The 25,157-nt window shown below is 42.1% G+C and overlaps 1 protein-coding gene across 20 annotated transcripts in view; it reads right to left on the reverse strand.

The window, feature by feature from the left end:
• Positions 1-1,485: 1,485 nt before the first annotated feature.
• LOC104585791 (putative caffeoyl-CoA O-methyltransferase At4g26220) overlaps positions 1,486-25,157 on the reverse strand; it is a 91,129-nt gene continuing 67,457 nt past the window's right edge. For 2 of the 20 annotated variants that reach the window (XM_088896225.1, XM_088896222.1), the window contains 4 exons: positions 17,850-17,919; positions 17,568-17,707; positions 17,329-17,390; positions 10,230-16,822 (listed from right to left, as the gene is read on the reverse strand). In XM_088896225.1, the coding sequence (XP_088752351.1) occupies positions 16,683-16,822; positions 17,329-17,390; positions 17,568-17,707; positions 17,850-17,919 (412 nt within the window). In that variant the 3' untranslated portion in view covers positions 10,230-16,682. Of the gene's footprint in view, positions 1,796-1,911; positions 2,074-6,002; positions 6,385-6,521; positions 10,192-10,229; positions 16,823-17,328; positions 17,391-17,483; positions 17,708-17,849; positions 17,920-25,157 lie in introns of those variants that run through there. The other 18 variants (XR_016081118.1, XR_016081115.1, XR_016081113.1 and 15 more) reach the window with 18 other exon arrangements.

The following is a 25,157-nucleotide window of genomic DNA, read 5'->3' on the forward strand; positions in this document are numbered from 1 at the left end:
ATGCATTTTTTACATCCAACTGATAAAGTGGCCAGTCTGAGTGTGCAGCCAGAGATAGCAGAACTCTCACAGAAGTCATCTTGGCAATAGGAGCAAATGTTTCCAGACAATCAATCCCATATGTCTGTGTATAACCTTTAGCAACCAGCCTAGCCTTGTACCTTTCAATGGTGCCATCAACATGATATTTAATAGTAAAAACCCACTTACAGCCTACTGGATCCTTCCCTTCAGGCAAATCAACTACTTCCCAAGTGTCATTCTTGTGCAGGGCATCGATTTCTGTTCTCATAGCATCCCTCCATTCTGGAATAGTAAGAGCTTCTGACACAAACCTGGGAATTGAGTTAGAAGCAATAGAAGAAAGGTAGGCAAAATATGAAGGAGAGAGCAAACTATAAGAAAGGTGTTTGGAAATGCAATGTGCAGTAAACTTCTTTTTTCTTTTCCTAATAGCAATAGGGATATCAAGGTCTGGGAAGGATGACTCCAAAGGGGCTGTATCGGTACCTGTTGTCTCTTCTGTGACTGAAAGTGCAGGAGACTCATGTGCTGTAGGGGAAACAATCTACTCATTTCTAGTTCTCAGCCATTGATACAACTTGGGATTAAAAAGAGGACGAGGGGGTAAAAGAGGAGGGATAGGAAAACTGGAATGAGAGTGAAATGACTAGTCCTCCCTTGACTCATTTGAAGGAGGAGTCTTAACAGAAGACTCAACTGGGATAGGAAGGGGAAGAACAAACAACTGTGACAAATTATCCCCCTTTGAACAATGCCTCTCCTGAGAAGAATCATAAAAGAAAGAGAACTCATCAAAGGTGACATCCATGGAGACATACTGAGTGCCAGTCTTCGGATCAAAACAACAGTAACCCTTTTGTATGGGGGAATAACCAAGGAAGATACACTTGTGGGCTTTTGGTTCAAATTTATGTCTCTGGACACTTGGGATATGTACATAACAAGTGCAACCAAAGACACGAAGAGAAATAGGAAAAAGATCCTTGCCCGGATGAAGAAGACTGAAGGGAGACTTAAACCCCAAAACCCTGGGAGGGATATGGTTGATTAGGTAGGTTGCAGTGAGAACAACATCACCCCAAAATTTTGTAGGGACATGTGAGGCAAATAGAATACTTCTTGCAACTTCAACAATATGCCTATTTTTTCTTTTAGCAACTCCGTTATGTTTTGGGGTCCTAACATAGGAGCTTTAGTGAATAACCCCCAAATCAGTGAGATAGCATGTCAGGTTTTTCTCAAAATATTCTTTTGCATTGTCGGATCTGAAAATTTTAATTCTGGTATCAAACTGGGTTAGGACAAATTCATGGAATTGCCTCACAAGTTTGGGAACTTCATCACGGGACTTCATAAAAAATATCCAAGTGAACCGAGAAAAGTCATCAATGAACAAAATAAAATATTTGTAGCCACCAATAGAAGGTAAGTGGTAAGGCCCCCACACATCACAGTGCACAATATGAAAAGGAGAAGATCTTTTATTGCTTAAAGGATAACTGCTTCTACAATGTTTTGACAATTCACACGACTCACAATGAAGACTGGACAGACTAATTCCCTTAAACAGTTCTGGGAATAAATGACTTAGTGCACATAAAGAAAGATGACCCAAACGAAAATGACATAACATGACTCGACTGATGGACTCTGTAGATATAAACCCAAAAGAAGCTTTTCCAGGTTGCTCATGGCTCTATCTAGGAGTGTCCAACAGATATATTTCATTCGCCTCATGGCCACTCCCAATCACTTTCTGAGACTCCAGATCCTGAAAAACACAGTAGGAAGAAAGAATGTTACACAACAGTTCAATGACTTAGTTAGGCAACTTACAAATAACAAATTTGTATTTAGCTTGGGTACATGAAGAGTAGAAGGAAGTACCGAGGAATTTGTTGCCTTGATGGTTCCCTTGTCGATGGACTCTGTAGATATAAACCCAAAAGAAGCTTTTCCAGGTTGCTCATGGCTCTATCTAGGAGTGTCCAACAGATATATTTCATTCACCTCATGGCCACTCCCAATCACTTTCTGAGACTCCAGATCCTGAAAAACACAGTAGGAAGAAAGAAAGTTACACAACAATTCAATGACTTAGTTAGGCAACCTACAAATAACAAATTTGTATTTAGCTTGGGTACATGAAGAGTAGAAGGAAGTACCAAGGAATTTGTAGCCTTGATGGTTCCCTTGCCGGAGATAGGGGCAAGAGAGCCATCGGCTAGGGTGATTTTGTCACGGTCAGGAAGTAAATCATAAGAAACAAACAAAGTGGAAAGGCTAGTCATATGATCAGAAGCACCAGAATCAATAACCTAAGGGATCCTACAATTACCTGAAATAGTTGCATGATTGGCAGAAGCCCGTATACCTGAATGAGCAAATGAAGAAGAGGTTGAATTTCCTGGAGGGTTGGAAGAAGAGGCCACACCCTCTAGGTGACTGATCATCCTCCCAAACTTCTCATATTCTACCTTCATGGATGCTAACTGCTCACTAGCAGTCATCTATTTAGTTTGGTATCTGTCACTATCTGGACCAGCAACAATATTGGCACTCCCTGCCTTCATATTATCAGACTTCTTTTGAAACCGAAGAGGAAGAAGCTCAGGATGCAATTTCCAACACTTGTCTTTAGTTTGTTTTGGCTTCTTACAGTACTCACAAATAATTTCTTTCTTCCCTGAGCTACTTGGAGTCCCTGCAACTCCCTTGGGTTTCACTCCCATATTAGCAAAGTGATCATTTAGACCAGCCCTTTGGACCTGGACAAGTCTCCTGCTTTCTTCACTACTTACCAAAGCATAGGCTTGAGACAGTGAAACACTATCCTTGGATAAAATAGTTTGCTTTGTGATGTCATACTCTGGATTCAACCCTGTCAAAAACTCAAACACCCTGTTTCTCTCAACAAGTTTCCTGTAGGTCTTAGCATCATTAGTGGTGTCCCAAGCTACAACTTCTATCAAATCAATTTCTTGCCAATAAAGACTTCAGTATTGAGAAATACACAGTTAATGGTTTCTCCCCCTGTCTCAAATTCTTCACATCACTTCTCAGCTTGTAAACCTTGGCCACATTTAATTTCTGGGAATAGGTTTCAGCAACACTATCCCAAATTTCCTTTGCTGAACTCATCAACAAATAGTGCTAACTAATCTATGGTTGCATTGAGTTCACAAGCCATTCAATAACAGTACAATTTTCTTGCATCCATTTTTCATATGATGGATCATCTTCCAAAGGAGACTTCTTGCTCCTGGAGATAAAATCCCATTTGCCTCTACTACAGATATGAATTTTTACTAATTGTCACCAAGCTAGATAATTAGTTCCATCTAGCTTGATTGTGGTCACAACCAGTAGAGAGTCTACAGAGGCTCCCGAAACATGTCCGGATTCAGCAACATGCTTGTTTTCAACTTCTAAAGGACTCATCTTCTTAAATACTTCGAAAATAACTTCTAACAACTTCGATAACAACAAATGAAGACAGAACAAAAACTGTGTTGTGAGCCAACCTCTATGCAGCTGTACTAGCTACCTGCGTCACATCCGGAAGTCGGAAGAAATAGAGAAACCTCATATGCTCCTTGTAGACGTCACATAACACCAATCCACTTGATTCGATCTTCAAGATGAAGGATGAGAAGACCCTCAGTCACTAAGCGCCCAAGTCAAACTCCCTGTGGGACCCCCAATCAGATTTCTCCAAAAACCACTAACAACTGGGCTGAAATAGGTTTCTTTAACTATTCATACGATTCAGTTCTCCATACACACTGTGTATGGGAAAAAAGGGGTGAAAAGAGGGAAAAGTCGAGCCTACTCTGATACCAAGAAGAAAAACAACCTTTTGAAAAGAAAGGACTGTTTAAAAAGTTGAAGAAAATCATAAGAAAGTAGTAGAAATCAGGTTTCAAGAAGAGAGAAGAAGAAGAAGGTGGCGGCAAATAGGGTTCAAAGAGAGATTTTCGAACATAACCTCCTCTCTTACTCCCTTAATTCTATTTCATTAAGTTAAACTTTAGTAATTTACAAAGAAGGCCCTAGATGGGCAGAAAATTAAAAAAACATAACATAAGAAAGAATAAAGCCCAGATTAAGGCCAATTACAGCAAAGAACATAAAAGATAAATAGCCTATGGGCCATTCGGCCCATCTTCTTGACAAAACTCTTCACCCACATCACTACTCAACTTGGTATTTGGTTCCATAGGTGTTTCAGCCAGTTTGGCACCTAACAATCTTGTCCCCTCTAGCAAACTAGTTTCACACCTAACATACTTCCTCTGACACAGGTCAATACTTTGCTTAGACCTTGCTACTTCTATCCCCAAGAAATATTTTAATTTACCAAGGTCCTCTGTTTGGAAGTGCTCCTGTAGAAAGGTCTTCAACCTATCAATCCCCAATCTGTCATTGCTGGTAATAACAATGTAATCTACATATACCACCAATAAAATCTTCTCAGCATGTAAATCATAATTGAATACCGAGTGATCAACTTGACATTGTTCCATGCCAAACTTCTTTATCACTTCACTGAATCTACCAAACCACGTAGAGGGGGACTGTTTAAGTCCACAAATGGCCTTCTCTAGTCTACACACCTTACCATCCTCCCCTTGAGCAACAAACCCCGGTGGTTGCTCCATATAGACCTCCTCAAGGAGATCACCATGTAAAAAGGCATTCTTGATGTCAAGCTGAAGCAAAGGCCAATCATACATAGCAATTAGAGATATCAAAATACAAACTGAACCAATTTTAGCAACAAGAGAGAAGGCCTCAATGTAATCAATACCATACGTTTGGGAATATCCTTTTGCAACCAATCGAGCTTTCAACCACTCTATACCACCATCAGGTAAATACTTAACAGTGTATACCCATTTACAACCTATAGTATGCTTACTAGGGAGAGCATGGTGAGATCCCACGTATGATTATGAACCAAAGCTGAGAGTTCTATTACATGATGTTACCCTGAGGTAAGGACTTCCTGGACATTCGTAGGAACAAAAATAGAAGACAACAAAGAAACAAACTGGCGATGGGAAGCAGAAGGGTGAGTATAGAAACATAATTGGAAATGGGATGAGTATGCAATTGCGTTTACCTTTCCACAAGACAATAGGAAGATCCATGTCAAAAACAAGGGGTGGAGCTGGTGTGGGGACAACTGCCGGATCTGTCGACAGTGAAGAAGTTGGAGGATATTGTACATGTCGTCAATGCGTATATACTTAGCGGATGGGTGGCCGTTCAACAAGAGACTGCACTGGAGGTGAAGACTTAGTCACAATTGGAACAAGTAGAATGAGGTCCTCAAACAGGTACTGGAAGAGGAGGTGGAGAAGAAGAAGAGACATCACCTGACTTAGAAAAAACATAACAGACTCAAAGAAAGTAACATAAAGACACACAAAGGAATGTCGAGAACTAGGGTTATAACACTTATACCCTTTCTGGGTCCAGAAATAGCTAAGGAAGATACACTTAGTGGGTTATGCATCTAATTTGTCCATTCCAAGTCCAAGATTATGGACAAATCACACGCACCCAAAAACCCTGGGAGTAAGAGGGAATGAAGACGAGGTAGGAAACAAAGTAGTGAAAGGAGAATGACCGACCTTCAACGATGGGTGTGGGCATCCGGTTAATGAGGAAGCAAGATGTAAGCACAACATCACTCCAAAAATGTTTGGGTACATTCATATGGTGCAAAAGGAATAGTATAGTTACCAAAAGATGGCGGTTCTTTCTCTCAGCCACCCATTTTGTTGTGGGGTGTAGGTACGTGAAGTTTGATGGATAATGCCATGTTGTTCCGGATACTCTTGAAATGGTGTATAAAAAGTATTCTTGGCCATTATCAAAATGAAGGATCTTAAAGTGTACACCAAATTGGTTGCGGATTTCAACATAAAATTTTTGGAAAATGGAAAACAATTCACTCATTCCTTTCATAAGATAAAGTCATGTCATTCTTGAATAATCATCAACAAAAATTACAAAGTATTTTTAACCATTGTATAACACTATTTTATTTGGACCCCAAATGTTTGAATGAACTAAAGAAAAAGGACTCGACATACAATTATCAACCCTAGGACTAAAGGGAACACAATGATGTTTCCCTAACTGACATGATTCACAATCCAAAACAGAAAGACGACTCAAGGACGAAGCAAGTAACTTAAGTGCTTTAAGCGATGGATAACCAAGTCAATAGTGCCATTGAATAAGAGAAAGAGAAATTTGAAGGGCTGTTGACAAACCACCACCACCATTAAGATAATACAGTCTACTAGCTTTATGTCCTCTACCAATCTTCATCCCCATCTTGAGATCCTGAAAAACACAAGAAGGGTAAAAGGTGATAAAGCAATTAAGAGACTTGGTCAGCTTACTAATAGACATAAGATTAAGAGAAAATTTGGAAACATATAAAACCGATGACAGGGATAAGGGATCTATGTCAACATTACCAACACCGCATATAAAAGATGTGGAACCATTAGCAAGGGTAATAGAGTGGAGCACTGAGAAAGGGAGAAAAACACATGGAGTCCCAATCATATGATCGGAAGCTCCTGAGTCGATAATCCAATGGGAGGGTTTGGATGCCAGACAAGCCATACTTGAATGTGCGATGGTAGCTGTATTCTGTTGAAATGTGGTCAGGATAAACCACTCATATTCATCACGTGAGTCACTCATCATCTTCTTCCCGGAGGCATCCGTAGATGTAGAAGGCATTTGATCAGCTTGCTGAATATCCTATCTTGAACTACCATCACTAGCTACTACATGATTTGCGCAAGTTGAAGGTGGGCCATGTAAATCATAACAAAAGTTGATGGTGTGCCTTTCCATACCATGATGTGTACACCTCCTCGGACCATTACTACGTCCTCTGCCACGAGCTACACTTGAATCACGACCTCCAATACGTCCACCACCACCACTACAATCGAGATGAACTCCCCGAGCTCCACCTCTAACTCCACGACCTCCCCCTCGTCACTGCAAAGGCAAACCTATTGAGATATTAGGGTTCTTTGTAGGTCCAACAAAAATCCTCCAAAGATGGGAAAACACCTCTTCTAGAGAAGGAAGAGCAAACTTACCTAGTATTTGTGCTCTCACTAGTTCATATTCAGGTTTCGGCCCTACTAAAATTCTGGTTACATCAAGTTGCTCTCTTTGTTGTTGCTGAATCTTAACATTAGAAGTAAAGGGATGGTACCAAGGTTTAAAAATTCGATACGATATACCTGATACGGGGCGTATTGTATTGTATCTTTGAAAAACGGATATGGGATACACATGGAAATTGGGCATCTCATCTTTTTTCATGCGTATCGGACCTGTATTGAGGGGTGTATCGGGGCGTATTGGGGGTGTATCAAGGCGTATTAGGGCATATCGGTAGCGTATCAACGAAAAATATATGGCCAAAAATTGAAAAAAAAGGGGGGGGGGAAGCGAGCTTCTTTTCTCTGAAATAAGCCTTCTTTCACCACCTAAATGACTCTAAAACTCCAAACCTCATTCCTAGAGTGCTAGATTTGCAAGAAAGAAGTGTGAATCGTTAGTTTTTTTTGAAGACTTTTCAAATTTTGAAAAATATATGGCAAAGATAGGTAAATTTTTTCAATTTTTTATAATATCTTATGATTTCTTTTTTTCTTGAATGTTTAAGTTTCTGTTAATCTACATTCCTTACATTCAAAATCACATTTTTTTTTGTGTTATCAGTAGATTTATGGAAATTTAATGAAGATATTTGAGGAAAATAAATTAACAAAAAATTTGAAAATGTAATTTTTTTCTTTGCCTATAAAGACTAAATATGTTTTAGATCTATGGATTTATATATCATATCCATAGAGCAATTGAAATTTCTTCTTTAATAATTATTTTATATTTTTATATTTTAGAATTAAAAAATAAATAATTAATTAATTATATTTTATCATTTGATCACAATGATTGCATATATTATAATTCTATGGATGATCTATCATATCCACAAAGCAATTGAAATTTCTTCTTTAATAACTATTTTTTTAATATATTATATAATGTTTATTTTTTTATAATTTTTGGAAATAAATAATAAATAATTGTTAATTATATTTTCACTTAGAATTTGTGCCAATTGGAATTTCTCACCATTCAATTTGATAGACGTCATCTGAACATTCAAGTAATCAGGGGGAACCACAACACTAGACTTGTGTTCACTACTATCTCCCATATCTGATTTTTTTTCTTCACTCACCTATATGTCACACGGCTAATTCACTTTGTTATCCTCCACTTTCAATATCATAAAACCCTCCAAATGCACACCACACACCAAGCACTAGAGCTGCAGCTAATCAGCCATCAAATCACACGATAACACCTATACTCCACACTACAAAACTGACATGTACTCAACTGAACACTGCACCATCCAAACCTGCTCTCTTTGTACCATCGATTAGAGAGCTTCCTACAAATCACCACAAACAACCACCGCACCACAAACTGGAGGCATGAAGACCTCATAAGGGAAAAAACGGTCACTCCTTTGCAGCCTTTCCCATAATCTCCAAGGAGTTCTTGAGAAATCTGCAAAACCCTATAGAAATTGGTGATAAAAAAATTCTGGGCAGATCTGAACTTGTTATAGCACCTCTGATACCATGACAAAGTTCAAATCTGCACTAGTATTCAGTTAAGAATAGCAGTAGAAAGAGGTTAGAGGAGATAGAAGAGAGTAGAAGAAGAGGAGAGGAGAAGAAAAGACTGGTTCGAACAAGAGAAAAGTACTCTCTCTAGTTGGCCAGGTTATATTTATAGTTTTCTATAATAAAATAAAATGTCTGTTGTGCCCCTAGCCCCCTACTTAAGTATGGGACGCATCACTTAAACATTACACCTCACACCAAACAAATAAAAAGACCAAACTGCCCCTATACAGTCAACACTAACATGTTACCATTATATACCAACCAAACTCTTCCTCTCAATCTTCAGGTGGCCCTTCCATCCATTATCTATTTTTCCATACATTGTTCCATCCAGGGGCGTAGCTAGGATTTTTTATTGATGGGGGCCAAAGCGTAATAAACATGGATAGGGGGGGCAAAAGATAGGAACATGGGTAGGAGGGGCAAAATATATGTGAGATTTAAATGGCTACTATGGAGATTTTCAAGGCATGGGGGGGGGGGGGGGGGGGGGGGGGGGGGGGGGGCATGGCTCCCCTCTGCCACCCCTTGGCTCCATCCATAAAAACTTTCACCTTGACCACTGTGTCCCTAAAGAGAAAAATGGTGGCTTTTTTCTCCTACCCAATCTTCAAACAAACCTTACCATTGTTTCTATACTCAAAAACAAACTTCTTTGCCTCGAATGCCAGGTCTCTTCTCCATCTCTTGAATCACCGGTTCACTTAGTTTGGTCACAAGTTCATGATTTTACCATCTCCATCCCTCCAAAAGCCATCTTTGACTTCTTGTCCATATATTTCTTCAACATGGTCTCGAGTGAAGCATTCAAGGGAACTTCTTCTTTGTGCGTCCGTTGGACGATTTCTCAATGGTCAATTTCAATGCCATTTTTATCTACTTGATTTCTTCCACTCCTCTGGAATAAAGAGTAAAAGAGTTGCAAGGTATGTTTAAGGCCGTATTAAAACCTCAAGGTATCTTTAAGTTAGTTTCTAAAAATTCAGGGTATGTTTAAGTCTTTTACCCAAAAGAAAATTATACACATAACTACCAAAATTAATTGCTTCTTCCTATAAGAGTTTCTACCAAAGAGCTAAAAACGAAGAAAAAGAAAGAAAAGATGTTGTATAGGTTTTATTGAGTGGAATTACTAAGCACATTGCCATTTCCATAACTATCATCTTAAACAGCAAGAGGAACTAAAGGCTGAACAGCATCCTATTCAATCATTCCCAATTTCACATCTCATCAAGGTGGTTTCTACATTTAATCAAAATTTATCTGGGCATCAAACCTGCATTCCTATGTTTCAGTTAGGAAGTTTTATGCAGTTTCAGAAATAAACATTCTCCAAGTGAACAGTAGCCTTTTGAAGTAGGAATTGCTTAGTTTCCAAATTTAAGAATTACTCCCCCATTGAATCATTCAAGGCCTGCCAAAAAAATGAATGCATTTAGTTCTCAACCAGTATGATGGATATATTTTTTTTTTTATCAATAACTGTGAATTGTATTGAATTATGATTATGAAAAATTACAAAGCAATGGGGCTAAACAATCTTAGCACCCGAGTACAACCATTGAACACCAAAATACAATTACAATACAGCCCAAAATATAGAGTTCCTGTTCACCCCTTGTCTAGCTAGACCATCTGCCAGTGAGTTTGCACTTCTCTTTACCCATTTGTACTTGTAGAGAAGATGGGCCGAATGGCCCATAGGCTGTTACTCTATGTTATCTTTATGTTCTTCTCTGTAATGGGCCTTATTCTGGGCCCATACTCTTCTATGCTCTGTTTTTGTAATTTCTTGTCCAACCAAGGACCTCTCTTGTAATTACTCAAAGATTAACTTAATAAAAGTGTATTAGAGTGTTAGAGGGAGGTTTAGTTCGAACCTCTCATTCTCTAACCCTCCTTGCCGCAACTTTCTCTCTCTCTCTCATTCTCTAATCTTCTCTTGTTTGCTTTTCTGGTTTTCTTGCACAGTCCCATACTTCTAGGGCTGTTTTTCAACTTGGTATTAGAGCAGGCTTGAGCTTGGCATGGCTCTCATGTGGTTATAGTCCAGCCGACTGCATGAGGGTGTTCTAGGGCTGGAAGTTTAGACTAATTTGCCTGATTCTTGGAGGTCATTGGAGGGTGCCCAAGACTCTATTCACTTGGAGAATAGTTCGGTGACCAGGAAGAATCAGAGAGAAGGATTGTTCGGCCTGATTTGAAGCTCAAATCAGAGATTCATACAACTGTAAGTTGCTTCAGTTATTGCTGGGTTATTTTTCTGATTTGGGGAGCTGTTAAAGTACTCGAAACCCCTCTATATTTGCTCTACTGTTCGGCTGATGCTGGACTGATTTAACTCAGAGATTTCTGGGTTATTTTCTTAACTTGTTGGACTGCCAAGTGGCCGAAACGTGTTTAGACTCAGTGGTACGAGTCTCTACTTCAGTTCAGCTACTTCTTGGACCTATATGGAGTGCTCTTGAAGTGATTCCTAGTAGTTAACAGTGGGGTGTTGACTGTTGCATACATAGTGCTTGTAAAAAGGCCTCTTAAGTACTGTGGACTGTATTTTTGCTCTCTTTGGGAAATTATTGTTGGGAACCAAGAATACATAGTGTTTGGAGGTTTGCTGGTTGTTTCTTGAAGGCTGAATCAGGCCTTCTTCTTCTTGAAAGAGCTGCCATCGAACTTGGTTCTCACGGCTGTCAGGACTAAATTGAGTTTGTGAGTTGCTGTGTTTGTTGCCGATTCAACTCAGTCTGAGTTCATCAAATCAGTACACTAGTGGAGGCTTGTCGAAACCCTAATTGAAGTTTTTTTTTACATAATGGAATTCTCGGATATTGAGAGCAAGAGTATTGCTGAATATGGACATACTTTGGGAAACCCAACTGATTCTTTGTTGGCTGTAACCACAGTTAAATTGGATGGAACCAACTATTTGGCTTAGTCACAATCCGTAAAAATTCATATTTGTAGTAGAGGAAAGTGGGGGTTTATCTCTGGGAGCAAGAAAGCTCCCCCAGAGAATGATCCCTCTTATGAGAAATGGGTGCAGGAGAATTACACCGTGATTGGGTGGCTCGTGAATTCAATGCAGCCACAGATTAGTCAACACTATCTCTGGATGAACTCGTCTAAGGAAATCTGGGATAGTGTTGCAGAAACCTACTCCCAAAAACTGAATGTAGCCAGAGCCTATAAACTAAGGAGTGATGTGAAGAATCTAAGACAGGGGGAGAAATCCCTTGCGACTTATTTCTCAACCTTGAAATCTCTGTGGCAAGAAATTGATCTGATAGAGGCTGTGACATGGGATACTCCCAATGATGCAGAAACCTACAGGAAATTAGTTGAAAGGAACAGGGTTTTTGAGTTCCTAACTGGGCTAACCCTGAATATGACATCACAAAACAAAATATTCTGTCAAAGGAAAGTGTCTCATTATCACAAGCATATGCCTTAGTCAGTAGTGAAGAAAGCAAAAGACAGGTACAGGTCCAACCAGTTGGCACTAATGCATTTGCAAATATGGGGGTTAAACCCAAATGAGTTATAGGGGCTCCTAGTGGCATTGGAAAAAAGGAGGTTGTCTGTGAATATTGCAAGAAGCCGAAGCACACCAAGGACAAGTGTTGGAAATTACATCCCGGGCTTGTTCCTGTTCGATTCCAGAAGAAAAATGATAGTAGGAAGACAGGGAGTGCAAATGCAGCCACGGGTACAGATGCTGAAGTTGAATATGCCTGTGCACAGTTAGCAGCCATGAAAGTTGAGTATGAAAAATTTGGAAAGATGATCAGCCATCTTGAAGGAGTGACTTCATCATCCAACCCTTCAAGAAATTCAGCCACCATTGCATTTGCTCACTCAGGTATAAGAGCTTCTGCTAACCATGCAACCACCTCAGGTAATCCTAAGACCCCTTGGATCATAGACTCAGGTGCTTCTGATCACATGACCAACCTTTCCACATTGTTTGCTTCATATGATTTGCTTCCTGGTCGTGACAAAATCACCTTAACCGATGGCTCTCTTAACTCTATTTCTGGCAAGGGAACTGTCAAGGCTACGAACTCCTTACTCCTATCTTCCACCATTCATGTACCTAGACTAAATATCAATTTGTTATCTGTAAGTAGCTTAACCAAGTCATTGAATTGTTGTGTAACCTTTTTTCCCTCTCACTGTGTTTTTCAGGATCTAGAGTCTCGGAAGGTGATTGGGAGTGGCCATGAAGCGAATGGAATATACTTGCTTGACACTCCTGGACAATGCCTTGATCATCCTAAGAATGCTGCCTTTGGATCTACCTTGTCAGAGTCTGTTTGTCGAATCGTGTTGAGTCATTATCGTTTGGGTCATTTGCCTTTTTATGCTTTAAGTCATCTATTTCTTGAATTGTTTAAGGGAGTTGGTGTGTCTAGTCTTAATTGTGAGTCTTGTCAGTTATCAAAGCATTGTAGAAACAATTACCCTTTGAACAATAAAAGATCTTTTCATTTTAATATTGTGCACTCTGATGTGTGGGGGCCTTACCACTTATCTTCTATGGGGGGCTATAGATATTTCATCCTGTTTATTAATGATTTTTCTAGATTCACTTGGATATACCTAATGAAATCTCGTGAAAAAGTTCCAAGACTTGTGAGGCAATTTCATGAATTTGTTTTAACTCAGTTTGATACCAGAATTAAGATTTTCAGATCTGACAATGCAAAAGAGTATTTTGAGAAGAGTTTATCCTTGTATCTCTCTGACATGGGAGTTATTCATCAAAGTTCCCGTGTTAAAACCCCTGAACAGAATGGAGTTGCTGAAAGAAAAAATAGGCATATTGTTGAAGTTACAAGGAGCCTTTTGTTTGCCTCACATGTTCCCACAAGATTTTGGGGTGATGTTGTTCTCACTGCTACCTATCTCATAAAACATATGCCATCCAGGGTTCTAGGGTTTAAATCCCCCTTCAGTCTTCTTCATCCAGACAAGGATCTCTTCCCGATTCCTCTCCGTGTGTTTGGCTGCACCTGTTATGTTCACATTCCAAGTGCTCAGAGACATAAGTTTGAACCAAAAGCCCACAAATGCATCTTCCTTGGTTATTCCCCCACACAGAAAGGGTTACTGTTGTTTTGATCCAAAGACTGGCACTCGATATGTCTCAATGGATGTTACCTTTGATGAACTTTCTCCTTTTTATGGGTCTTCTCAGGAAGGACATTATCAACAGGGGGAGAGTTTGTCACAAGTGTTTGCTCTTCCTCTCCTGTCCCAATTGAGTCTCTTGATGAGCCTGTGTACTCAGCAAATGAATCAAGGGAGGACCAGTCACTTCATTCTTCTTGTCCTAGTGCTCCTATCTCTTTACCTCTTCGTCCTACCCACAATCCCAAGGTGTATCAAAGGCAAAGGTTCAGGAATGAGCAGGTTGTTTCCCTTAAAACAGATGAGCCTCATACACTTCCAATCACAGATGAGACAACAGGTGTTGTTTTAACCACTTTGGAACCATCTTTCCCGGATCTTGATGTTCCTATTGCTGTTAGGAAAGGAAAACGGAAGTGCACTGCACACTGCATTTCCAAATACCTTTCTTATGATCTACTTTCTCCTTCATACTTTGTCTATCTCTCTTCATTTGCTTCTAACCCTATTCCTAGGTCTGTGTCAGAAGCTCTTGAGATTCCAGAATGGAGAGATGCAATGAAATCTAAAATGGATGCCCTACACAAAAATGATACTTGGGAAGTGGTGGATTTTCCTGAAGGGAAGGATCCAGTTGGTTGCAAGTGGGTCTTTACCATTAAATACCAAGCTGATGGGACTATTGAGAGGTATAAGGCCAGACTGGTTGCCAAAGGCTACACACAGACGTATGGGATTGATTACCTAGAGACCTTTGCTCCTGTTGCTAAGATAACATCTGTGAGGGTTCTCTTATCTCTAGAAGCTCATTTTGATTGGCCCCTTTATCAGTTGGATGTAAAGAATGCATTTCTGAATGGTGACTTACATGAGGAGGTCTATATGTCTCTCCCTCCAAGAATGTATGGAAGTGATATGCAAGGAAAGGTATGCAAATTGAAGAAATCTCTTTATGGCCTCAAACAGTCTCCTAGAGCATGGTTTGAGAAATTTAGAACACTTGTTAAATTTGGCTATACTCAGACATAGTCAGATCATACTCTTTTGGTGAAGAGAAGTGAATCTCTGGCAGTATATCTCATTGTGTATGTTGATGACATTGTTGTGACTGGTAATGATGCCTCAGGAATTCATTCTCTTAAGTCTTTCCTTCGTATAGAATTTGAGATTAAGGATCTGGGGGAGTTGAGATACTTCCTTGGCATAGAAGTTGCTAGATCCAAGGATGGGATTCTTATCTCCCAAAGGAAGTATGTCCTTGACTTATTCTCTGAAACTGGGAAGATAGGTGCTAGACCAGTTGCAACTCCTATTGATATGAGTCACAAACTTTCTGTTTCAGATGGGACATTGTTGGAAGACAAAGGGGTCTTTCAGAGACTTCTTGGGAAGCTCCTGTACCTGTGCATGACTCGGCCAGATATTGCATATGCTGTCAGTTGTATCAGTACATGCATGCCCCTCGAGATACTCATATGGCAGCTGCAGAATGAGTTTTGTGTTATTTGAAAGGCTCTCCAGGAAAAGGGATTTTGTTTACCAAGCATGGACATCTGAAACTTGAAGCCTATACTAATGCTGACTGGGCTGGAAATATTGATGACAGAAGATCTACTTCAGGGTATTGCAGTCTGGTGGCTAGTAATGTTGTCTCTTGGAGGAGCAAGAAACAATCAGTTGTGACCCGATCCTCAGCAGAAGCAGAATATAGGGCCATGGCACATAGAGTCTCTGAACTGTTGTGGCTAAGGTCATTGATGGAAGAACTCGGGATTGATTATGACAAGTCGATGATGTTGTACTGTGATAATCAGGCTGCCATCAACATTGCCCACAACCCCGTACAACTAGATAGAACTAAACATATTGAGGTTGATAGACACTTTATTCAAGAAAGAGTCTCTTCGGGTGAAGTGTGTCTTTCATTCATTACTTCTGAAGGACAATTGGCAAATTTCCTCACCAAGGGTATTCCCAAGGCAAGGCTTTAGCACGACACTAGCAAGTTGGGCATGATTAACATCTATGCTCATCTTGAGGGGGAGTGTAGAGAAGATGGGCCGAATGGCCCATAGGCTGTTATTCTATGTTATCTTTATGTTCTTCTCTGTAATGGGCTTTATTCTGGGCCCATACTCTTCTATGCTCTGTTTTTGTAATTTATTGTCCAACCAAGTACCTCTCTTGTAATTACTCAAAGATTAACTTAATAAAAGTGTATTAGAGTGTTAGAGGGAGGTTTAGTTCGAACCTCTCATTCTCTAACCCTCCTTGCCGCAGCTCTCTCTCTTTCTCTCTCTCTCATTCTCTAATCTTCTCTTGCTTGTTTTTCTGGTTTTCTTGCACAGTCCCATACTTCTAGGGCTGTTTTTCAACTATACTGAATTTCAATATCCTTGGTCAGCCACTTAAATTTTCTCTTTCCATTGTTGTAATTCCATATCCTAGAGTTATCCTCTTTTAACCAGTTCACCACAACTTCAAAGTCTCCTTCTATGATCAGCTTATTAAAATGCATATCCTTGACTCTTTGTACCCCTTCAAAAGCTGCGAGAATCTCAGCCCTCAAGGAATCTCCCTCCCCTATTGGTCCAGAATACATGGCTAACAGATTCCCTTGTTTATCTCTTATTGCTCCCCCTATACCGGATGGCCCTGGGTTGCCCATAAAGCTGCCATCAAAATTCAGTTTAATGAAGCCAAGAGGTGGAGGAATCCAACAAGAGATTGACGCCTTCTTAGCTGAAGCTAATTCTGCGATCTCCTTCCAGTTTCTTAGCATCTCATCGACTGAGAAATCTGCAAACAGTCCAACAAACTGCAGCCCTCATACATCTCCACATAATCTTGGCCCTTTTTGTTGGCCAACTCGGCATGGAACTGAACAAACTTTGCACATTCAAAGGGGGGTCCACCTGCACCCAAACAAAGAAGTACACCATTTCCAAATGACTTTAGTAAACTAGCAGGAGAATAGTAAATGGTGTCCAGACTCACCATCAGCTTTACAGAGAGCACACCAGTGAGGACACAAACAACTATTGGGTCATTTTCTTTGAAGTAAATTTCATGTATTAACTCTTTCCAAAAAGGCAACAGAAACTCCCAACCTTTGGAGGTATAGGAAGACACCACACCTCTTTAACAGGGAAGGACAAACCCAAAGAAGAAGGTTGTGTTAGGGCTTTAAAGAAAGAAGCACAAGTGAAAGAACCCGAGGGGGTGAGTGTCCAGATGATGGACAATTATAACCAAATTAGTTTTATGTGCACACTTCTTTGGAAAATCAACTTTTTTCTTTTCTTTTGTTTCCTTTTTTGTGATCTTCTATGGAGAAAAACATCTAATGTGGTACTTTTTTTTAACTCAAAGATGGTCCAAGAAGCTATATGTAAAAGGAGTGAAAGGATCATTGTCATACCCTCAGATCCTTTTAACTTGTTACAATTTGCGGCATATTGTGATACCATCTCCAATAGGCACCTACAATTTAGCTTAATGGTTATTCAAAAACTATAAAAGAAGTAAACATCCTAATGAAAAAAATAATGGGAAAATTTCAATAGAAAGATAAGGTTATACCATACTAATGTTGATGCGATTATCCTCCATTATATTTTTATTGAAATTTCTAATGCTGATTGTCTTTGGGTCATTTACCTGGTCAAAATAAAGCAATTGTGCACAAGTCCTTTTTCCAACAGTAAACCACCAAGATGATACACGTTGCTTACCAGTGGATCAGCAACTTTTCCATGCCACAGAACATTATCAACCACAATCATGCCACCAACCCTCACCTGCAGTAGGAAGTGATAAACAAAGGTATCTTTACCATCTGGTTATTCAAAACGGCATGGTACCTATGAACTAAATGAAATGAATGAAATGGAACAAACAATTCCAATAGCAATTGGCCAAAATAGCATAGTTTTATCTTACCAGTTGCAATAGTAACTCAAAATATTCATGGTATTTTCTTTTCTCAGCATCAAGAAATGCAAAATCATAGCTGCACAACAACAAGACAGAATGTTATAGCACAATCGAATGTTTTACAAAAGGATAATCAAAAAGTAATGTAAAAAATTAAAAAGAGTTGTAAAGAAAAGATTATTATATATGTAGACATCCAATTTGCACTTGCTAACCTTCTTTTAAGAAATCGAGTATGTTTCCTTTAAGGCTTTGATAACCTTTTCATACCTCCCAAGGGTAAAATGCAAAACAGGGTTACAAGCTTTCTAGGATCCCTAAAGGCAGATTAGGAATTTACCCAAACAATCATGCCGATCAGCTAATTGGACCAGACCAATCTGTACAGAAAGTCAATTGGCAGAAATTTCATGATTTTTCCAACCCTAGATCAATGGAATCAAAGGTTTTAGGGCTTAACCAATCCATGCACTCTGACCAACACCCCACTTATATGGAAAGATACACTAATAGTGTTAAAAATAACATGTACTAATAAAGTGAAAGAGGCACTAAATAAGATGAAAAGGGAAAAGACAATAGGACCTAATGATATTCCGATAGTAGTATGGAAAGGTATGAGGTAGGCTTATTATGTCTAGCAATTTAATAAGATAATAAAGAAAAGATAAAATTTTGATGTTATTGATAAAAGAAAGGATAATGAAAGAAAACATGTGTAATGAATGGAGAAAGAGTAGTATGGTGCCTATATTTAAGAACAAAGGCGATATACAATGTTGTAATAACTACCACGGGATTAAACTTGTACCTCTTTAGGCTCCTCCTCTTGTTCATCTTTCAAAGAGCAAGTTCATATTAATTAGCAGCTTGAAGGATACTTAAATGGGGCTGTTAATAAACCTGATGAATCAGACACTAAGGCATTTTCACAATCGAAACTTGATAACGGAAAAATTGTCTCTTGGATTCTCAGCTCTATTGTTTCTCACATTGCTATTCCTATGAGGAGAATGCAAACAACCTATGAAATGTATTCTTATTTGAAGGTCTATCATCAGCCCAATATGTCAAGACAGTACCAAATTGAGTCTGAAATATTTACCTATTGTCAGAGAGACAAAAAGATATAGGAATATTATGTGGGTTTTCTCGACTTGTGGGCAAAATATGAATTAGTTCACATTGAGCCATTTGATTCAGTAGAGTGTGTTAAGTATCTACATAAGCACTTTGAGAGGAGGAAAGTGAACCATTTCCTCATGAGACTGAGACCTGAATACAAGACGTCCAATATTCTGAGTAGGGGTACACTACCAGATTTAGATTCTATGATGGGAGAGTTTATGAGAGAGGAGACTAGACTTATGACTGCTGCAAATCTGGAAGGGGAGCAACTTGGATCTGGGGCTGAAGCAGTTTTTATTGCACAAGGGAGTAAGAAATTTGGTGGAAAGGACATGTCTAAAACCCAATGTTATGAATGCAAAGGTTTTGGACATATTGCTTCACACTGCAAGAAGAATGATTGCTCATACTATAAGCAACATAGTCATATCATTTCAGATTGTCCTGTTCATTCACGGGCTTACCAGGTATCTGAAGGACAGATGACTAATGCACACAATGTCAAAGGTAAATCTTTTGCTCCCATGAACAGGGAAGACATATGAAAACTAGTATCCTCTGTTATTTCATCTGCATTTTCTGATATTGGCTTATCTTGTGAGTTCTCTAGTTATTGTTCCCCGAACCATCAAATAAATCTCCGGAGATCCATCATAAGCATATTGTTATTGCCAATGGTGAAAAACTGAATATCATTGGGTGTAATGATTTGTGTTTGAAGCTCTCACCCTTGACTTCCCTTACCAAAACCTTCTTTGTTCCCAATTGGTTGATGAAGGTTACATTCTAACATTTTCTTTTGATGGTTGTTTGATTCAAGGCCGACGCACTGGGAAGGTGAAAAAAAAGGGGCATAGACTGGGCCACATGTTTGCATTGGAATTCGAGGGATCTCAATTAGCATTGGAATTCGAGGGATCTCTATGATGCTGAGCTGCGGCTTGTGCTGAGTCAGGTCCACGTGTCGTCGTTTTGTAGGTCGGGCCAAATCGTCCTCCATCAATTGCCCCCCACTCCTTGGGCTAAGAGTTTTACCTTAGCGCAAGGAGTTCATGAAGTATGATGGACTGATTTGACCGAAATTCAAACTTGATTGACTACTCACATTAAACGCATTCGCAGGAATCAGGAGATTTTCTGACTTCTCGGATTCCGAAAACGTGCTGCAGTGGCTCTTAACTCCGGATGTTGTGCAGCCGTCATTACTTCAATCATGGGAGACGCGCAGCCAATTGCCTTTCGGTTTTCAGAAGGCGTGCGGTCAGCGCACCTGCGAACCGTCGGATCTGCCTTAATCTGGGCCGTTGAATCGGAGGCGTGAAGGCTATAAATAGAAGGGCCCTCTGGGTCTCATTTTCCCTCATGCCATCTTGCTGTCTTCGGATTCTGAGGTCACGCATCTGTCAAGTCTACTCGAGTTCCTCAGTTCACTCCGTCCCGTCCCTTTCGGTGAGTCTCGATTACTATCAGTCATGTCTGGGTACATGTACTACACTCGTCATCGGGGCGGTGACCAGGATAATGATGCTCCCTCAAGCTCAAGGGGAGCTTGGGAACAGGCTCCGAGGGCTCGGGAGACCTCCGGTGACGGAGCCTCCACTTCCCGGGGAAGGAAGCCCGATACTTTCGGCTCTTCCTCCATGATAGAGGGGAGACTTAGGTCTCTAATTAGCTATTTCCACCTTCTCAGGGACCTCATGTACTGTCTTCCCACCGGTAACTTTCCGTGGGAGCATGGTCCTAATGAGATAGTCATCTACCAAGAGCAGCTCGAGGCTGGCCTGCGTCTCCCCTTGCACCCCTTGATAGTGGAGGTGCTAAACCACTTTAACGTCACCATCGATCAGCTTCATCCCAACGCCATTCGGAACATGGTTGGGACTATATCCTTGTGTTATGAATATTGTCTTCCCTTGAACCTCGACATTTTTTCTGCTATCCTTTGTATAAAGAATGCCACTCCCAGGGCTCCACCGGAGAGGCGTTTCTACTACTTCTCTCCCTGTCGTGGCTATAAGCTCTTATACGAGCTTCCGAATAAAATTCCCGCCTAGAAACGGGATTATTTTATGGTTCGCAACCGTGAGGGGTGGCCCTTCCCTAGTTCTTGGGGAGGCGCCATCCATGACTCCGGGGTCGAGCTAGACCCCGATACTCAAAAAACGATGCTGTTCTGGGCATCAGTTGGCTTCCTCTGTTCGGATTACTTAACCAAGGAGAAGCTCGTGCAGGCCGGCCTAAGCCTGGGTAGGTTGCCTCTTTAGGTCGCGTAGTACCTTGTCACAGTGTTGTATATACGCGTACTTTGTTTTCACCGAACTGACATTTTACGTTTTCTTCTTGGCAGCCATCATGTCAGGTGTTGATTCGCGCCGCTTTCTGTCAAGCAACCAGAGGCACAAAGTAAAGAGGTCGCGCCCCGACCAGACTCCCCCCTCCGGAGGTACTGAGTTTGGTCTGCCGAGGCAGGTTTCACCTCTCCGTCGCTTGAAGTCCCGCCGCCTCCATCCGAAGGGGGTGCCGGCGGGGCCAACCTCGAGGAGGGCGAGCTCCCGCAGCAAGAGGTACCCCCTCCGGGTTCCTCTCGGTCGTTTCCCAATCTGTGGCTCCCAGTGGGGAACTGGGAGGGCGTAAACGACTTCGTCGTGGCTCGCAGGAGGAGCCGAAGAGCTATCTGCAACGAGGAGGTCGCTAAGTGGGGGGCGATGGAGCCTGGGGATCTTGTCGCGCTCGCTGCTTCTCACTGTATGGTGGTAAGTGGCCCTTCTATCTTCCGTTGCCCTCCTTTCCTTTTTGTTGTCTTTTGACTCCTGTCTCTTGTTGGCAGGTAAACACCGCCATACACGCCATGGCCCTCCAGACGCACGTCCATTCCTGCGACGCTCATAACCAGAAGGTCAACCTTCAGAAGCTTCAGGGTGAGCTCGACCGGACTCGGGGCGAGCTCCTTCACACTCGTAAGGGGAGCGAGTCCCAAGAGCTGCTCGTTCGAGACCAAAAGGCACAGATCGCCAGGCTTTCTGATGAGAGCGAGCGTTACAGGGAGGAGTCGTCAAGGGTGGCAGTGGAGAGGGAGCTCCTTCGCCAATAGGTTCGAGATTTGGAGTCCACTCTGTTGGATCGAACTCGGAACTTTGACAACATAGTGGAGGCAGAGTGAGAGAAGGCGGTCTGAGACTTCAAAGATTCCCAGGAATATCATGACCTCCAGGTAGAATATGGCTCGAGTTCGTACCGCTCTGGGTTTAAGCTCTGCAGGTGGTTGATCCAGAAGAAATTCTTCGGGCTCAACCTCGATAGCATCACCATGAAAGGTCTGTCTCCCGAGACGGCGGACCAGGCGGAGGAAGAGGAGCCTGACTCTCCGGAGGACGAGGATGAGGAGGCGGATCTCTGAGGCTTTGGTGACGTTTTTCTGGACTTTTGGTGGCTCCCGGGTGCCATAAACCCGATCTTGAAAAGATCCTTTGTTGGGCGGTTGTGCCCTTTCACTGTCAGACTTTTCCCAAGCTGTTTAGCTCGGTTATTGCTTTGTCATTCACTATTTTTCTTTCTTCCCCCCTCCCCCCTTTATTTTTAAATGGTAATGAAATTTCTTCTTTTTCTTCCAAGTATGATGTGCTCTCTTTATTTTTGCTAAGGCGATCTCAACACCCAAGCTATTAGAGCTACATACCCGAAGTAGGACTTCTCGATTGTCGTTATCTCGAACTGTCCCTTAATCATTTAAGGCATCTCTATGGTGCACGGCGAAGTGATTACCATGTGCATCTGACCCATACAGTTGTCGGTTATTCCTTAGTTCAACCAATGCATTGAGGCGAGCTATGTTTCGTGGGGTTTAAATCCGAGCTGTTTACGCCTCTGATATTTCATACTTTGACTTCATCACTGAAGTGGCTAAGTCTTTCTTGATGCCGAGGTCCTAGTTAGCTCGGTGTTTTAGCCTGTAGGCTGGAGGGTGACTTATAGTCTGCCCTTGTACTTTGCCCATGCTATGGAGACATCTGGGTCTTATTGCGCCGAGGTCACGTTAGCTTGGCATTTTGGCCCTTAGGCTCTGGGAGCGACTCATGGTCTACTCAGTTGTTACAGGTGATATTGTCTCAAGTTGACAATATTCCATGCCCGAGGTACTTGTTTCCCTTCGAGGGTCTCGAGCTCGTATGTTCCCTCCCCGAGCACTCGTTTCACTCGGTAAGGTCCTTCCCAATTGGACCCGAGCTTGCCAACGCTTGGCTCAGGTACCATAACTTTACGGAGGACCCGAGTCTGCCCACAATCCTTTAGCTCGGTCCAAACGTGCCTTCAGTCTGCAGAGGATGGCTCTGTTTGTGACTTCTGCTTGACCGTTTGCTTGAGGGTGTGCGACCGAAGTGAAATTCTGTCGTATCCCCATATCTTGGCACCAGTTCTGGAATTTGATGTCCTCAAACTGCTTGCCATTGTTAGAAATTAGGAGGTAGCCCGAAGCGACACACAATGTTTTTCCAAAAGAAGTTTTGGACGTTTCAGGTTGTGATTGTTACAAGAGGTTCAACATCTACCCACTTGGTGAAATAATCCACTGCTACTACTAAGAATTTCCTCTGGCCTGTCGCTGGCGGGAATAGTCCAAGTATGTCGATGCCCCATTGTGCGAAAGGCCACGGGCTGGTGAGATACTTGAGGTCGGCAGCGGGCTGATGGTGGATGTTGGCGTGCTTCTGGCATTTGTCACATTTTCTGACGAGCTCGATGGCATCTGCTTTCATTGTTGGCCAATAGTACCCTTGTCGTAGTGCTTTTTGGGCGAGGACCCTGCCCCCCAAGTGTCCGCCGCACAGACCCTCATGAGTCACGAAGTACGAGTTCGGCTTCGGTGGGTTGCAAGCAACGCAGGTAGGGGAGGGTGTAGGATCTCCGATACAGCCATTCGTCTATTATGACGTATTTGGCTGCCTGGCGCTCTACCCTTCTGGCCGCATTGCGATCTGCAAGGAGGGTCCCGTGTAGCAAGAAGCTCGCGAGCGGGACAATCCAGCTTGGCTTTGCTTGGACCCCCCCCCCCCCCCCCCCCCCCGAGAATGCTAGGCCAAGGCAGTTCCTCTATGTACACGGTTCTCATGGTGATATCGTTGGTGCTGGCTAACCAGGACAGGGCATCGGCCTCAGCATTCTCCGACCTCGGGATTTGCTTGATGAAGTGTGATTGGAAGTTGAGCAGAGACTCTTACTTTGGCTAAGTAAGCAACCATGGTTGGTTCGCGAGCTTCGTAATCTCCTGTGACTTGGTTGACTACAAGCTGGGAATCGCTGCAGATGACGATGTGCTTGGCTTTTACTTCTCTGGCTAAAGCTAGTCCAGCTATCAACTCTTCGTATTCCGCTTCATTGTTGGATGCCGTGAACTCGAAGCGTAATGCGTACTCCAACTTTGTGCCACTTGGGCCGTGCAGACCTATTCCGGCTCCACTGCCCTGCTGGTTCGAGGAGACATCTACGTGAAGGATCCAGGGCTCCTCATCCCAGTTTGCACTTGGCCTAACCGGGAGAGATGCCACACTGGTTGCTACCTCACGGGGCTCGGACTCAATTGACCTGGGAGCTCCGAGCTCGCCCGAACTGGGGGCCTCGTGCTCAACCGGCTTGGGGACTTCGGAGCTGAAGGTGCACTCCGCAATGAAATCTGCTAAGGCTTGGGCCTTAATAGCAGTTCGCGGCTCGTATTGGAGGTCGTACTCGCTGAGCTCAACGGCCCACTTAGTCGACCAGAGACCTCGGGCTTAAGTAAGACTTGCCTTAGAGGTTTGTGGGTGAGGACGATAACAGTGAGCCTGGAAGTACGGACGGAGCTTCCGAGCTGCGATGATCAGTGCGTAGGCTAGCTTCTCTATCTTTGGATATCTGGTCTCTGCTCCCTACAATACTTTACTAACATAATAGATGGGTCGTTGGACCTGATCTACTTCCTCTATCAGTACCGAGCTGACCACTTCGTCACTTGCCGAGAGGTACAACTCTAACACATCGCCCTCTTCGGGCCGGGTTAAGATTGGCACACTAGCGAGGTATTTCTTGAGCTCGTCAAACGCGAGTTGGCAGTCTTCGGTCCATTCGAACCCTTTGCTTTTAATTCCCTTAAAGAAAGGCAGACAGTGGTCCGCTGACTTGGACATAAAGCGGCTCAGGGCGGCTACGCGGCCA

Source organism: Nelumbo nucifera, chromosome 1, assembly GCF_055504915.1.
Source record: "Nelumbo nucifera cultivar China Antique chromosome 1, China Antique-T2T, whole genome shotgun sequence".
Classification (NCBI taxonomy): domain Eukaryota; kingdom Viridiplantae; phylum Streptophyta; class Magnoliopsida; order Proteales; family Nelumbonaceae; genus Nelumbo; species Nelumbo nucifera.